The 13,101-nt window shown below is 49.5% G+C and overlaps 2 protein-coding genes across 2 annotated transcripts; one reads left to right on the forward strand and one right to left on the reverse strand.

Moving 5' to 3' along the window:
* Positions 1 to 2,500: 2,500 nt before the first annotated feature.
* On the reverse strand, positions 2,501 to 4,237 carry UTP3 (UTP3 small subunit processome component). The gene has a single exon (XM_056489546.1). The coding sequence runs from the start codon at positions 4,163 to 4,165 to the stop codon at positions 2,561 to 2,563; it is 1,605 nt and encodes a 534-aa protein (XP_056345521.1). The 5' UTR covers positions 4,166 to 4,237; the 3' UTR covers positions 2,501 to 2,560.
* A 3,244-nt stretch (positions 4,238 to 7,481) lies between these two features.
* On the forward strand, positions 7,482 to 13,091 carry JCHAIN (joining chain of multimeric IgA and IgM). Its single transcript, XM_056490753.1, has 4 exons — positions 7,482 to 7,593; positions 10,295 to 10,430; positions 11,279 to 11,359; positions 11,988 to 13,091. Exons 1-4 carry the CDS (start codon positions 7,530 to 7,532, stop codon positions 12,187 to 12,189), a joined length of 483 nt encoding a protein of 160 aa, XP_056346728.1. The 5' UTR covers positions 7,482 to 7,529; the 3' UTR covers positions 12,190 to 13,091.
* The last annotated feature ends 10 nt before the right edge of the window (positions 13,092 to 13,101 follow it).

The raw sequence follows: 13,101 nt of genomic DNA on the forward strand, positions 1-13,101 counted from the left end.
AAGCTGAAACGCGTTGCTGCTTTCTTTTTAAATCTCACATTAAAATTTCAAAAGCAAAGCTGTAAAGGCTACTGATTTCTGGAGACTGATTTTCTAGCGCTGCCCCAAGTCATGCAACATGTTGCAACTAATTGAACAGATGCTTTAATCCACTTTAGAAATCTCATAGCTGAATGTTTGAATTTCTACATGCCAACAACAGTAAAACAATGCCCAGACTGTGTGTGATGGAATATTATGGAATACAGCTAGGGAAACCCACACAGCTAGGAAAACCTTGACAAAATCTAAGGCAGCAGCAGATGTATTTCTGTGTGAGTTATTCAAGATATTTTCCTTGCCCTGTACAAATAGAAATTCAGGCTGTGATGCAGAATGCATTGTTCCCCTCCCTGCCACTGCACTTTTCTGCCCAAGCTTCCAAAGGCAGCAAGGCTTACCCTGGATGCTCATCACCCCCCAAGGAGTTTGTCTTCCATGTGCAGAGAAACGAGAGGCTAGCTCATACCTTGGAGCTTTGTACACCTGGCCTATGTCAGTTTAAATATGAACCATTTCTGTGCAGGTGTGGGCAGGACTGACTGGAGCACTGTGCTCCAAGCCAGCGGGTGCAAAGGACCCGGGGCAGGCACTTCCACTGCAGTGAGGGTGACAGAGGTGACCCAAAGCTGTTACCTGAGTCCCCACCTGCTTTACGTGCTGCCGAGGCTGCCAGTCCTCTCCCAGCAGCATCCTGGCAAGGACAAGTGCCATCTCATGGCCGAAGCATTTCTTGGCAGTGCAGCACCTTCTCCAGAAGCAGTACTGGAAAAGGGACAAAGCAGCATTAGCCAGGACTTCGATTCACTCCTCGCTTCTTCTCCTGATCTCCAGTCCTTGCTTGATTCCATGTGTCATTTTCATAGGGATTTTCGAAACTTGTTCACCACAAGGAATTGCCCTACAGCACAAAACATTCCTCCAAGTATTTCTTAGAGACACTGCACAGCATGGCCCCCTCCCACAGCATTAATAATCACAGCATTCCCATGATTAGCTACACATAAAAGCGTAGGGGAATTATGTTTATGGCTTGGCCCAATCTCTGAACTAATCCAGTGGACATAATGCTTGGTTAATCTTCATTAACCCAGGAGCTGTGCTGTGCCATCTGCCGGCAGGCAGGGCGGGGCTGCTGACACGTGTTCCCTCTGGCCTTCAGCCTAATCCCAGAGTTTCTGGGGAATGAGTCTGTAAGGGCACACCAATTTGTTATTTCCCTTATTTACTGCTCAGGTAGAAGTGGCCAGAATTGTGCTTGCCAGCTGCTCAGAGCTTTCCAAGGAAGCACAAAGCCAGGTCCATGAATGACCATTAGCCCTTCATTGTGTGAAACCTGCACAAGCAGGTTCTGTAGTAATGAGCTCAAGGAGCATCTCTCCTGGGTATTTTCTAGCCCCCCATGTGATGCCTGTTATACAAGGCCATCCCTCGCCAGAAAAAGCACCTAAGCTGCTTTTTTGCCCACATCTTACTCCTTACTGACCTCTAGGCAGAGCCTCCTGACATAGCTCAACATCATCAGTGGCAGGCTCCAATCATGGTCCCAGTGGGGAGTTAAAGGTGAGAAAATTCTACTTCCCTTCTCAGCAAGGCTGGGACCCTTCTCCCTGGGAAGAAGGAGCAACCAACACTGCTGCTCATAGTAAGGGCAGGTGAGTAAGATCTAAGGAGATCTGTACAAGTTTTTTGTTCAACTTCAGAAAAATCATCACTCACACCTCTTTCACAGCCCAGATTGGAACTGACCACTCAGAGTCAGCTCCTGGCAAGCATTTCAGTGTGGGGTTAAAATGCATTTACCCACCAAAAGGCATGGAAGTAATCACAGAATCCTCAAAGTTTACCTGTCCACTGAAGATGTAACACCTCACCCATCTGTAAGGTGGTCCTGCAGCAATGCTACTTAGTCCTGCAGCAGCAGACACACTTAACATTTACCATAGGGTAAGTGAATATGGCTATAAAATCCACACAAGTCCTTGCTTTGCTTCTCACTGAATTCAGGAAGGGAAAATGTATTTCAGACCACACAAGACTAATTAATTTACAACTTACATTTAGGAACTAACAAAGGTGTTAATCAGAACAAAAATTAACTAGTATTAACCACGTCTCTGGAGCTCAACACAGGAACAGGATGGACTAGAACAAGACAGCAAAACAGAGCAGGCAAGTGACAGCTGCTGAGCCCCTTTCTTAAGGGTCTTTGAGGTCCATCCATCCATCAGTCCCTCACAGCCCATTTAATTCCCTTTGCCTGATACATTCCTGGCAGTCTCCAAAGGCTTCCTGTTTAGGGAAACAAAACAGCACCACGAGAGAGGGAAATACCTTCAGACACAGGCGAGGTGTGGGAAGGGCCCTGTGCCACCCTGAGATGGCACCTTCTGGAAAGCACCCTCTGAAGAAGAAAATACCGCCCCAGCCCCCGTCTCCTTAAGAACAAAGCCCACGAGGCTGTGTATAAAACTTTTATTGGCTCCAGCAGTGCTAGTGGCAGCTGTTACACACGGCACTGTCACTTGAGCTTCCTGCCCTTCTTGACGCCGGCGCGGATGCCGGACAGCTCGCCGGGGTAGCGGTGCAGCTCCCTGCGCACCTCGCGCACCTGGCCCTTGCGGCGGATCTTGGCGCGCCGGAACTTCTCCCGGTGCTTGACCCGCGGGTTGCGATCGATCTTCCTCCTTTTGGGCGTGAGGCCTTTGTTCTTGATCATCTGGTAGGTCACCCCTCTCTTTTTGCTGGGATCCTCTCCTTCCGACACCACTGCCTCTTCAAGCACATCTTTGTCTCCAGCTCTCTTCCTCTTGAGTGCCAGCTTCTCCTCCATCATCTTGTAGTATTTCAGGGCAGCCTCCTCATCCAGCTCCGACTCATCCGATGATTCAGCAGCAGCAGCAGCAGCCTGGCCATTAACAGGCACAGAGGCACGTTTGGGTTTGTTTTTCTTGCCATCCATGGTGAGAAACACGGAGAACTTGCTTTCCTTCCGTAGCTTCTCCTCCTTGTTGTCGTAGTAGTTCCTGAGAAGTGTGCGGACCTGCGGGGAAAGCCTCTGGTCTATAACGGCGAGGTCGTTGATGATGTTTCTGTAGGCCACCAGCCGCTCGATGACCGGGTGACTGTGAACCGGCATCCTCTTGGCCTTCAGGACCAGATAGAAACTGATATTGGCACAGTAGTTCAGGTACAGATGGTACTTGGTCTGCAAGTAGCGACTGCCCTTCCCCTGGGGGATAGTGCCATCCCTGACCATTTGCAGCAGCGGGTGCAGCTCATCCTTGATCTCCATCAGCTTCACCTCAAAGTCCTCCATCAGCTGCAGGAGCTCTGGGGACTCCTGCTTCAGCAGCTTCAGCTGCTCCTTCCTGGAAAGGGCCTGCAGATCCTTATCAATTTTCTGCCCCTTGCTATCCTGGGTTTTCTGCTGCTCAGCCAGGTAGCCCTGGATCATATCCAGACCATAATCATCCTCCCCCAAATCCCGCACCAACCGTCTCTGGATGACTTGAGCTTCCTGCTCCTCCTCCTCCTCCTCAGCATCGATTTCTTGCTGGCTCCGCTTGCCCTTGGCCTGGGCATCACTCCCATAGTCCGTGTCATAGTAGAGCTGCTTGCGCTGGCCCCAGGAGAGCTCGTGGGGGAGCTTGGCTTCCGGATGCCGCTCCTCCAAATCGCTTTCCATGGACATGTCCCCCTCTTCATCCTCAACAGCATTTTCATCCTCCTCACCTTCTTCCTCTTCTCCATCCTCAACACCATTTTCATCCTCCTCACCTTCTTCCTCTTCTCCATCCTCATCCTCCTCTGCGCTGTACTCCACAAAGGGATTCCGGTCCTGCATCTCGTCCTCCTCCTCATCCTCCTCCTCCTCCTCGCTGTCCTCGGGCAGCTGCAGACCCAGCACCTCCTCCTCCTCCTCCTCCTCGCTGTCGCCGGCCTCGTCGCCGCTGTCGAGGGCGGCCATCACGGCGCGGAACTGCTGCTCGTGGAAGCGCTCCACGTCGTCCGCCAGCTCCTCGGGGCCGGCGCGGCCGGCGGCCAGGGCGGGCTCATCGGGGGGCTCGGGGGACTCGGCGGGCTGGGCCCGCGGCCGCAGCACGGTGCCGCGGCGGGTCCGCATGGCTCCGGCTCGGGGCAGCACCGGCACGGCGCGGCCGCGCTTCCCGTTCCGCCGCGTCCCTTCCGCTGCCGCCAGCGCTTCCTTCCTGCGGCACGCCCCGGGGAGGAGCCCTGTGTGCCCTGCCAGCCCTGTGCCACGTGGAGAAAAAGGGAAAAAGCTGGTGTCTCCTCCTCGGGGCTTTGGGTTCCTCTGCAAGTCCAGCAGTAAGCTGCTGTCTGTGCGGTCGTCTTACAGCAGCGAGGAAAGAACAGCTGGAAAACACACCTGACACCTGCGCCCTAGTAACCAGAACCTGGTGCTCGGTTCCCTACGACCAGATTCACCTCGGAGAGACGCAGAAGTACTTGCAAAGCTCCCTGGACACCTCCGAGATTTAGACATGAGCTGTCCCGAGCCGTTCCCGACACGGAATCGTCCTTTCCCAGGAATCCAGGAGCTCCCGGCAGGAGCCAGGCCCGTTCTGGGCACAGCTCGGCAGCTGCTGCCTCAGCACCTCTGCACTCCTTGAATCCATCCCCTTCTGCCAGGAGATCCGCGCGTCCCACAAACGCAGCAATTCTCATTTTTCAACACCTGGGGACCCGTCGCTAGGAGGGTTTTTAATGTAGTGTGTATTTACTCGCCTGTGCATTGCAGTGCTGTGTTTTTGTGGCACCAAGGGAAAATGACATGAATTCTGAGCCGCAGGGATGCAATCTGCTTTTCTGAGCTGCAGGCAGCCCTGCTGCAAGAACAGAGTAACTAGACTCAGGAACCAGTGTAGTCCAAGCTGAGAAACCCAGAGCCTGATAATGAGGCATGCACACGCCCCAACAAGAGCAGCTCCTGCATACAAGTGCAGGGGCTTTTTTCTCACCACAGAACAGGTGCAGGTGTATTTATAAATGCTCCTGTCCACCTTTTTGTGGAAAAAAAAACAGATGAAGCAGATATTCAAATTAGACGAAACACAATGGGGTGCACAGCCTTACTCACTTTTTGGTGATTCATTTGGATTCGATCAATCTGATGGCAAACAGGTCTCAGTTCTGACTTTCTGACACACTCAGCCTCTTCACACGGTCACCTCTGGGTCAAATTTCTTGCACAAAGACAGTTTTTGCCTCAGACCACTTTTCCAAATCCCTTTTCCTGCCCCTTTTCAGGCATCACCTCCCTGGATACAGGCCTGTAGAGGAAAGAGCAGCAAGAATAACTTGGGTCTGGAGACACAGCATCCATTACATTGGCTGGCTATACCTCGGTGGAAATCCTCACTTGATACTTGGCCACTAAATACAGCTGTCCTGGGGGACAAGGAGCAGCCTTGTCATCTGGCTGCTCAATCCTGCTGGCTTTTTGTGTGAATCCATGCAGAGACATCTGCAGCCAGTTCCTGTCAGGTGAAAACTACACGTAAGTTTTGCACCTGTGACTTTGAGAAACCCAGGCCTTTCTCATGCCCCTGACCTTCATAGTTTCTGCCTTAAGTGTTCTAGTTTTTTTTAAAGTTTGCCCTTTCAAAAATTAGCGTACTAACTCCACTTGGAGTCTCTTGGATTTAAATGGAATTGACGTGTCTCCCAATGGGAGTCCAGCTCCCCATGCAGCCCATTGCCAAATGCCTGCTCGCCCAGACAAAATTCCAGAAGCCATCCAGTAAAACAGGGGTAATCCATAAGAATAACAGTCCCAAACATAAACCTTCCTCTGAAGAGCTTGTGATCTAGCTAGAAATCCCCAGAAAGCTGCAGGTGGCTGAAGGGACTGAAAATAGCTCTGGTGTTATCATATCCAGACCGAGGGACTGTACACACACGTGTAGATTTAGCAACCGAAATCCAGATATGCTGAGCACCAGCAGCCAGGGAAAGCCACCAAAGTGAACAGAAACACACAGATATATGCTGCTCAGTCTCTGCCTTGACAATTCAAAATACTCTCCTTGCACCTTGCCAGTGCCATATTTTTGTTAGTGCAGCTAGGCAGAGCAGATCAGAGCCAGCCTCCCTTGCATGCTCTCTATCCTGGTGCTGGCATCCTCCCTTGTATCCCTATCAGCACTGTGAGTCAGGTTAATTTCTTACCACCTGCCAAAAATGGGGCACAGGGAGCATCTTGCCCATCTCAGAGGGAGGGCTGCATAAAGTGTTAGCAATGCTTTCTGGGATGGGGAAAGCAAACAACCCCACATTTTTTCCCTGCTACAGACAGATCCCTAATGAGAACACAAGGTATGTAAAGAACTGTGGAAGAACCCAATGCCCTGCAAGGAGCTGGCTGTGACCCATCATCCCCCCACCCAAGTCCCATGCTCCCCTTGCACATGAGCACTGCTGATGTAACCTGAAAGCTCATTGCATCATGCAGCTGCAGGGTGAGGGGTTTGTGCTTGGGGGAAAACCTCAGGCACACAACCAGGGCCTTGGAACAGTTCTGGGCTTAGGGACACAGCCAGCTGGGTCTGAGAAAAGAGACACATCCTGCGAGGTGACAGGAACCAGCATGCTTGGCAGCACTGCCAAAAGAGTTCAGCCTCTTGAAGAAGGCTGGCAAGAGCAACCAGGCTCTTGCTAAGCTTGGGCTTCCCTAAAAAGTGGCTTTTTCTGTGCAAGACACATGCAAGTGCTACAGAGACAGCTCTGGCCATTATAAGCTACATTTGCTCTTCAGAAGTTACACAAATGATCCCAAATCTGGGACAAAAAAAAAAAAAAAATCCCAGGCCCTCTCCAGTACCACCCTCCTTGATGAAAAATCTCCATGCCCAGTACCCCAGGGTTTGACTCAGGACCTCTCCTAAGCCACAAATCCCATGGAGTCCCTTTTCCATTCACAAGAAGATGAACTCCTCAATGCAGTGGGCAGAGCTGCAGTGGCAGTACCTCTTTCACTCCTGCTCTGTCACCTTTCCTGCTTTGACTGCAGGCTCTCTGGGGGCAGGTCCAGCCCTTAATTCAGGTTTGCACACAGCTGGTCCAAACAGGATTTTGATTTTGAAGCCTGAAGTGGTGTTTTAATAGGACTCAAGGGATTTTAAAGTCTGATTTCTCAAAATTAGGAGCCAGAGCTGTGGCTCTTGGAGTTTATTACCTTCCACCAGCCGTGATGGCAGTGTCCCCTCTCTTGGGGTGGTTTTGCACATCCCTGTACTCAGCAGCTCTGTTGCCTGTTGGTGAAGAACAGAAAAAAGCACAGTAGAAGTGCAACTCCCTGCTCCCCTCTGAAAGCCAGAGGTCTTGGTGCATTAACACACCTGGTTTCAGTCCCCAGCCGCATTTTCCAGTATTGGCTGGGCTGCTTATTTTAGGAAACCAATTTGCACACACCCTTATAGGCAGAGTCAGGCTCTCCACTCACATTCTTCAAAAGAAGGGAAGGCAACATGAAGAACTCTTTGTTGCTGTGTGTTGCCTTGGCCGTCTCCTTGGGGATCATCCTTGTGGCAGGTAGGTGAGCAACGAAGGGATGGAAAACTGGGATTAAGACATCAATGGCAGGTTTTGTGTAATTTACCCTGAGTTATTCTAACAGTCAGAGGTCAAAGCTCAAAGCCTGCTCAAGCAGCTGAGCTTCAGTGGTGCTTGGACACCTCAGGGTGTTTCTGCATCAGAGCAGTGTGGTTCTAATTGCTGCCTGGAGGATAAAGTGATGACTAGCTCCAAATTTAGGACTTGGTAATTAGCCATTTTTTATCAGCTTTCTGAAGCAATAAACTGTAAATGTGCAGGCTACATGCTTGTTTTTCTGCAGTCCTAGGGAGCTTACTTGCTCCCTGGACCTAAAGGCTTCCAAAATCTTCCTGGTGATCCTGCCACACAGCTACAGCCAACTTATTTTGATTAAACTGTAGCTTATCATGTAACTCCACTGAATTTCTTAGAAACCCTTGATTCCAGCTGAGCTCAGCCTGTCCTCCCAGCACACTCCTCAGTGTGGTCTCAGGTCTCTAACCAGTCTGAATCCATCCTGCTGCACATGGTGGATCTGCTCTGCAGGATTGAACTGGTGCTCAGGGATAACCACCCCAAAGGCACCAGCAGCTGCAGCCCTGCATTTCCTGCAACTTTTGGAAAAGGGCATCTTATTGCTTACCCCAGGCAATTCTCTTGGGCTTCACAGTGTCTCAAAGGACAGTGCAGTACTGGAAGGTGAGAAATTTTGTCCAAAATATAGCCACATAAATATTGAGGAGGGAGGGAACAGCTTAGTGCAATAACTCTGGCACTAGGAAATTGAACCTGTGGACATTTAGAACAGCATTAGCAAATTTTGCATTTAAAAACCTTCTCCCCAAAGGTTTTCACTGAGTGACACATGAAGATACTGCTGATGAAATGACTTTTTTTTTTAGCATTGTAATCTTAAATGAAAAATTGATAGAGCACCAGTAACTTTAACAGTGAAGCCAAGAGCATAACACAAAGAATTAAATCAGGGCAGTATTTTTAGAGCAGTCAGAAAAACCTGCATATGCATAAGATTGTGTTAATCTAATTTTAGAATTAAAGCCTGCTCTGAGAGGTTTTGGGACAACCTGAAAGCCAATAGGATCTGACTTGAACACTGGCTTTGGATGAAGGGTTTGGAAAGAACTGCACACAGTGTTATGTGGAATGCAGCACAGAGAGCAGAGGAAGAGCTCTGTGATGGACAAAAAGCCAGAGACTTTTGTTGAGCCAAAACAGAGGCCAAGACAAGAAGACAGGGACTAGAGAGGCTTTTCTGGGAGCTTCTGCATCAGAGGGAAGAGCTCATGTGGAATGATGAGTTGGCAGAGAAGAAGCTTGGAGAAGAAGCTAGGAAGGTGATTTCCTTCCCAAGCTAGGAACTCCACAGAGATTCTTATCCAAAGATTCTCTGCCAAAGGCCACAGGGACAGCACTTGTAACCAGCAGGTCAACTCTAGGATCACTGAGGCATCATTTCACACAGTGTTGGTACCTTTTTTACAGTTACAGTGCCTTTAACAGTCTCAGAAAAGCTGCAATGGAAGCAGATGAGACCAGGATGTTATAGGGGAAGGAAGGACCAAAGCTTTTAAGTCCAAATAACTCCAAAATCCTTTACAGACATGATTAACCCAGCTTTTTTCATCATGTTTCTTCTTTCTCTCTATGATTAAACCAAGGGAAAAGCAAGCAGGCAAGTCCCCAGAACTGAGATCCATCTGAGCACAAAGCAAACTGTCTCCATATGACAAAAAACAATGGGTCTGGTATTTCTAAGCAGGCTGAAAGCGCTGTAGCAAGAATGATGCTGCAAAGTGAGGGTTGTGAACTTGATTTCATCAGAAATAGAAATACAGAGGGATGTAAAAGCAACACAAAAGCAAGGGTGGCTTGTTATGGGTGCAGAGAAATGAGGATCTGGGTTGGGGAAAACAAAGCAGCAAGAAACAAACTATTTCAAATCCACCTACTCACAGTAAGGCAGCATTGCACAACATCAGCAACACTCTAAAAGCCTCTGAGTGACACCTGGCATGTTCTAGCCTGCTTTGACTGAGTTTCATATCAAGCAGCATGCTAGAAGCAGCAGTTTGGAGAGGTAAACCAGGACTGGCGTTTTCCCTGCAAACCACAAACATCACCAGGGCCACCTGCCTTTCCCTGCCACGTCAGGGGGCTCTCTCCTCTCTGGGTGTTCCTGTGCTTTTTTGGCAGCTGTTCCCCAGGAACCTGAAGGACAACTGACACATCTGCCTCAATGGCAAGGTCAGAGACATTCATTTAGAGATCAGACCAAACTGGGGTTTGGACTGCTGGAGTAGCCTTGGTGCATGACAGAGGAGCTGCATAGCCAGCTCCTAGGAAAAGAGTACTTTGGTCACCAAGTGTGGCTGGGATTTTATTCCCATTTTACCAGCAATCCATGCACATTTGTCCCTCACCAGCCAGAGTGTCCAGGTTCCTAATCTTGTCCTTCCCAGTCCCACCAGCCCTACATACAGCAGCACACTGAGCTGAGTGTGCTGACAGCTGAACTCATCTTCGCTAAGAGACTCATTTGTACCTGCTACAACTTCAGCTGTAATCCATCCAGTGCCATAATGGTGCATTCCTGTCATTTTCATCCCTTGGCTATCTGCCAGAGCAGCTTTCAACGATTCTGTTCTTGATTCTGGGATTGCCTTTCCTGTGCTTGCAGGTTACCCAGTGAGCCCCAAAGATGAGGAGTACGTGCTGGTCAATAATAAGTGTCAGTGTGTAACAGTGACCTCCAAGTTTGTCCCCTCCAAAGAAAATCCTGATGAAGAAATCCTGGTGAGAAACATCCGCATCATGTAAGTGGCAGCCAAGAATTTCATAGTGCTGGTGAGCAGGAGATGCAGTGTTGTACCACTTTTCTTTGCATTGTTTCTTATGTCCCAGCACTGATGAAGAGAACAGCTTGTTACATGGGCTGTTTTCTGTGCTATCCTGAGTATTTCATTTTGCTAAGTGCTTTTCTGCCTCACATGAACCTCTCTGGTGTTTGTTCCTTCAGATACAAAAAGCATCTCCATGTTTTAGGCAGACCAGTATTAACTTAACAAAATAGGCTGAAGTAGATAATGACCTGTCAAAAGTTGATCTAACCTGGGACCAGATTGGGCCCGTGACACTGGACTGACTTCCTGACCTGACAGAAAGCCTGGGAAAATAGTTAATGCCTATTAACTATCAGCTAATGCCTAAACTGTCTCCCATGAGACAGAACTCAGTTTAAGAGCAGGACTCTGTCCTGCCCTCTCCACTCATACAAACCTAACTGAAGTGAGTGTCTAGGGAACAAGGACTAGCTTCAGGTCCAGAGCTGCAGGAGCACTGTAGAGCTCTGGGCAGGAGAACCACTAATTAAACATCCCTGTCCATCAGCCTCAGGCATCTGCTAGCTCAGAGTTCAACAGAAGTTAGCACTCAGCCCTGTCACCTTGCAAGTGGCACTTCCATGAGTTGCTGCAGTGCTCTCGGGGAGGGCTGTTGCCTTGGAGGGTGCAGAGGATCAAGATCTCCTGTTCCTGGGATTTGATTCAGAGAAGGGTCAGAATGAAAACAACACGAAGAAGATGAGTGTTTAGAATTGCTCACAACAGAGCAGACTGTTGCATAAGCAGTTTTCATGTGAGTGACTCTCTTCCCACCTTTGCAGAGTCCCCCTGCAGGCTCGGGAGAACATCTCTGACCCCTTGTCCCCACTCAGGACCACTTTTGTCTATCGCATGAGTGAACTGTAAGTAGTTTTGTTTCTTAACTTCACTTTCCAAGACTTAACCCACAGCAGCTCTAAAAGATGCTTGAGGCCCCTGGAACACCTAGAAAGGGCACAGCACTCTCCTGGCTCTATATGCAGATGAGCAAGAAAGATTTGGGGTTGAACTGATGCCTGGAGAGGCTGACCTGGAACAGAGACTAGACAGAGCAAAAGGAATAAAATGGGTGTTTATTGAAAGGATATACCTTGGGCAGTGCCAGAGCCTGGCTGGGGCTAAACCCAAATCAAATCCAAGATGGATCCTGTTCACGAGTTTTTACACTTTTATAAGTTTTGGTTCATCTACACATTGGGGTCAGGCCACGGAGTCTCAGCCCCCTGGCTTGCCATCTCTGTCGTTGTTTCTGCTTTTTGGGTAATGAGTGTCCTTGATTCTCTAGCTAGGAAGGGATTGTTTTGTCTAATTACCCTGTGAAGAGAGCTTACTAGCATCCAATACGAAATTTCAGAGTTACACGCCAAGCTGGAGAGAATCTGAAAAATATAAAAGCTAAAACCCAAGGCATCATTTCCCCCCCAAGGCACCACCACAGGGGCATCTTTTCACCTAACTCCTCACACTTGCTCTACTTTCCATCTCCTCCAGCTGCAGAAACTGTGAGCCCGCAGAAGTTGAGCTGGGCGGGGTGATGCACCCGGTGCAGCAGGGTAACTCGTGCGAGGAGCCGCAGACCTGCTACATGTACGACAGGAACGAGTGCTACAGCTCCCCCGTGCCGCTGCTGTACCACGGGGAGGTGCGGCACGTCCCGGCAGCCCTGACTCCCGCCTCCTGCTTCGCCGAGTAGCTCGGCTCTGCTGTGCCACAGCCCCGCAGCACCCCTGTTCCCACCCAGATGCATTACAGCACCATTACAGCAGCAGCTGGATGCCAGCGCCCCGAATGCCAGCTCCTGCAGTAACCCCACTTGCCTCTTCCCACTGCTCCCTCAGGCTCGTGCCATCTCCCGGCAGCAGCTCCTGGCCGTCTCCCTTCTCACATCCCTGCAGTGCCATGCTGTGTCTCAGACCATAGAGCCCGATCCCCGGCAGATACAAGGCAGCCATTCCCCACAAGTGCAGGGAGCTACACTCATTTCCATGGGGAAGCTGTCCTTCCCAGTCTCCTGTGTCTCCCCCAGCAAGGCAGCCATCAGCAGCAGTGTCTGTGCCCTTCCCTCCCTGAGCAGTCTAAAGTGACCTCTGCACAACCTTCATACGAGGCTTTGGATGGCATTAGCAGCATTTATGCCCTTAAAAGAGAGTTGTAAAACCACAGCTGAGAGAAAAGATGAGGACCCTTCTAGCACTTGGACATCTGCAAGCTTCCAGCAAGTTCTCCCAGATAAAGAGAGGATCAAAAGACACTGCTACCCTGAAGTGTTTTGCAAAGTTGCCAAGCCTTCAACTGTGCCAGGAATACTCAACTCTTCTGGGAGATGTTGGGCATTTTACTTTCCCTGCTGCTTCACTGATACTGCTGCCTTCTTCCACCCCTGCTCTTGGTTCAAAAAAACCAGGTTGGCTCAGATTTCTTTACTTGTTCATCCTGCATTTAAAACCTCAAAAAAATTTTGATCAAAATATGAACTGCTAGAGCACGACCCTAATTCATGATTCAGAATTGGAGTGATGAAACCACTTGATGAAACCTTATTCCCACAATTGTAGTTTTGTTAGTGAAACTTTCAATAAACTTTTTTCTGCATCAGTCTGTGTGT

The sequence above is a fragment of the Oenanthe melanoleuca genome, chromosome 4, assembly GCF_029582105.1.
Source record: "Oenanthe melanoleuca isolate GR-GAL-2019-014 chromosome 4, OMel1.0, whole genome shotgun sequence".
Taxonomy (NCBI): domain Eukaryota; kingdom Metazoa; phylum Chordata; class Aves; order Passeriformes; family Muscicapidae; genus Oenanthe; species Oenanthe melanoleuca.

What these genes read in the sequence shown, in the direction of transcription:
- UTP3 (XM_056489546.1), bottom strand. Translation starts at nt 4,165, where the DNA reads ATGCGGACCCGCCGCGGCACCGTGCTGCGGCCGCGGGCCCAGCCCGCC.
- JCHAIN (XM_056490753.1), top strand. Translation starts at nt 7,530, where the DNA reads ATGAAGAACTCTTTGTTGCTGTGTGTTGCCTTGGCCGTCTCCTTGGGG. An exon ending in GGGGATCATCCTTGTGGCAG is followed by an intron (nt 7,594 to 10,294) that starts GTAGGTGAGCAA and finishes CTGTGCTTGCAG; the next exon opens with GTTACCCAGTGAGCCCCAAA. An exon ending in GTCTATCGCATGAGTGAACT is followed by an intron (nt 11,360 to 11,987) that starts GTAAGTAGTTTT and finishes CATCTCCTCCAG; the next exon opens with CTGCAGAAACTGTGAGCCCG.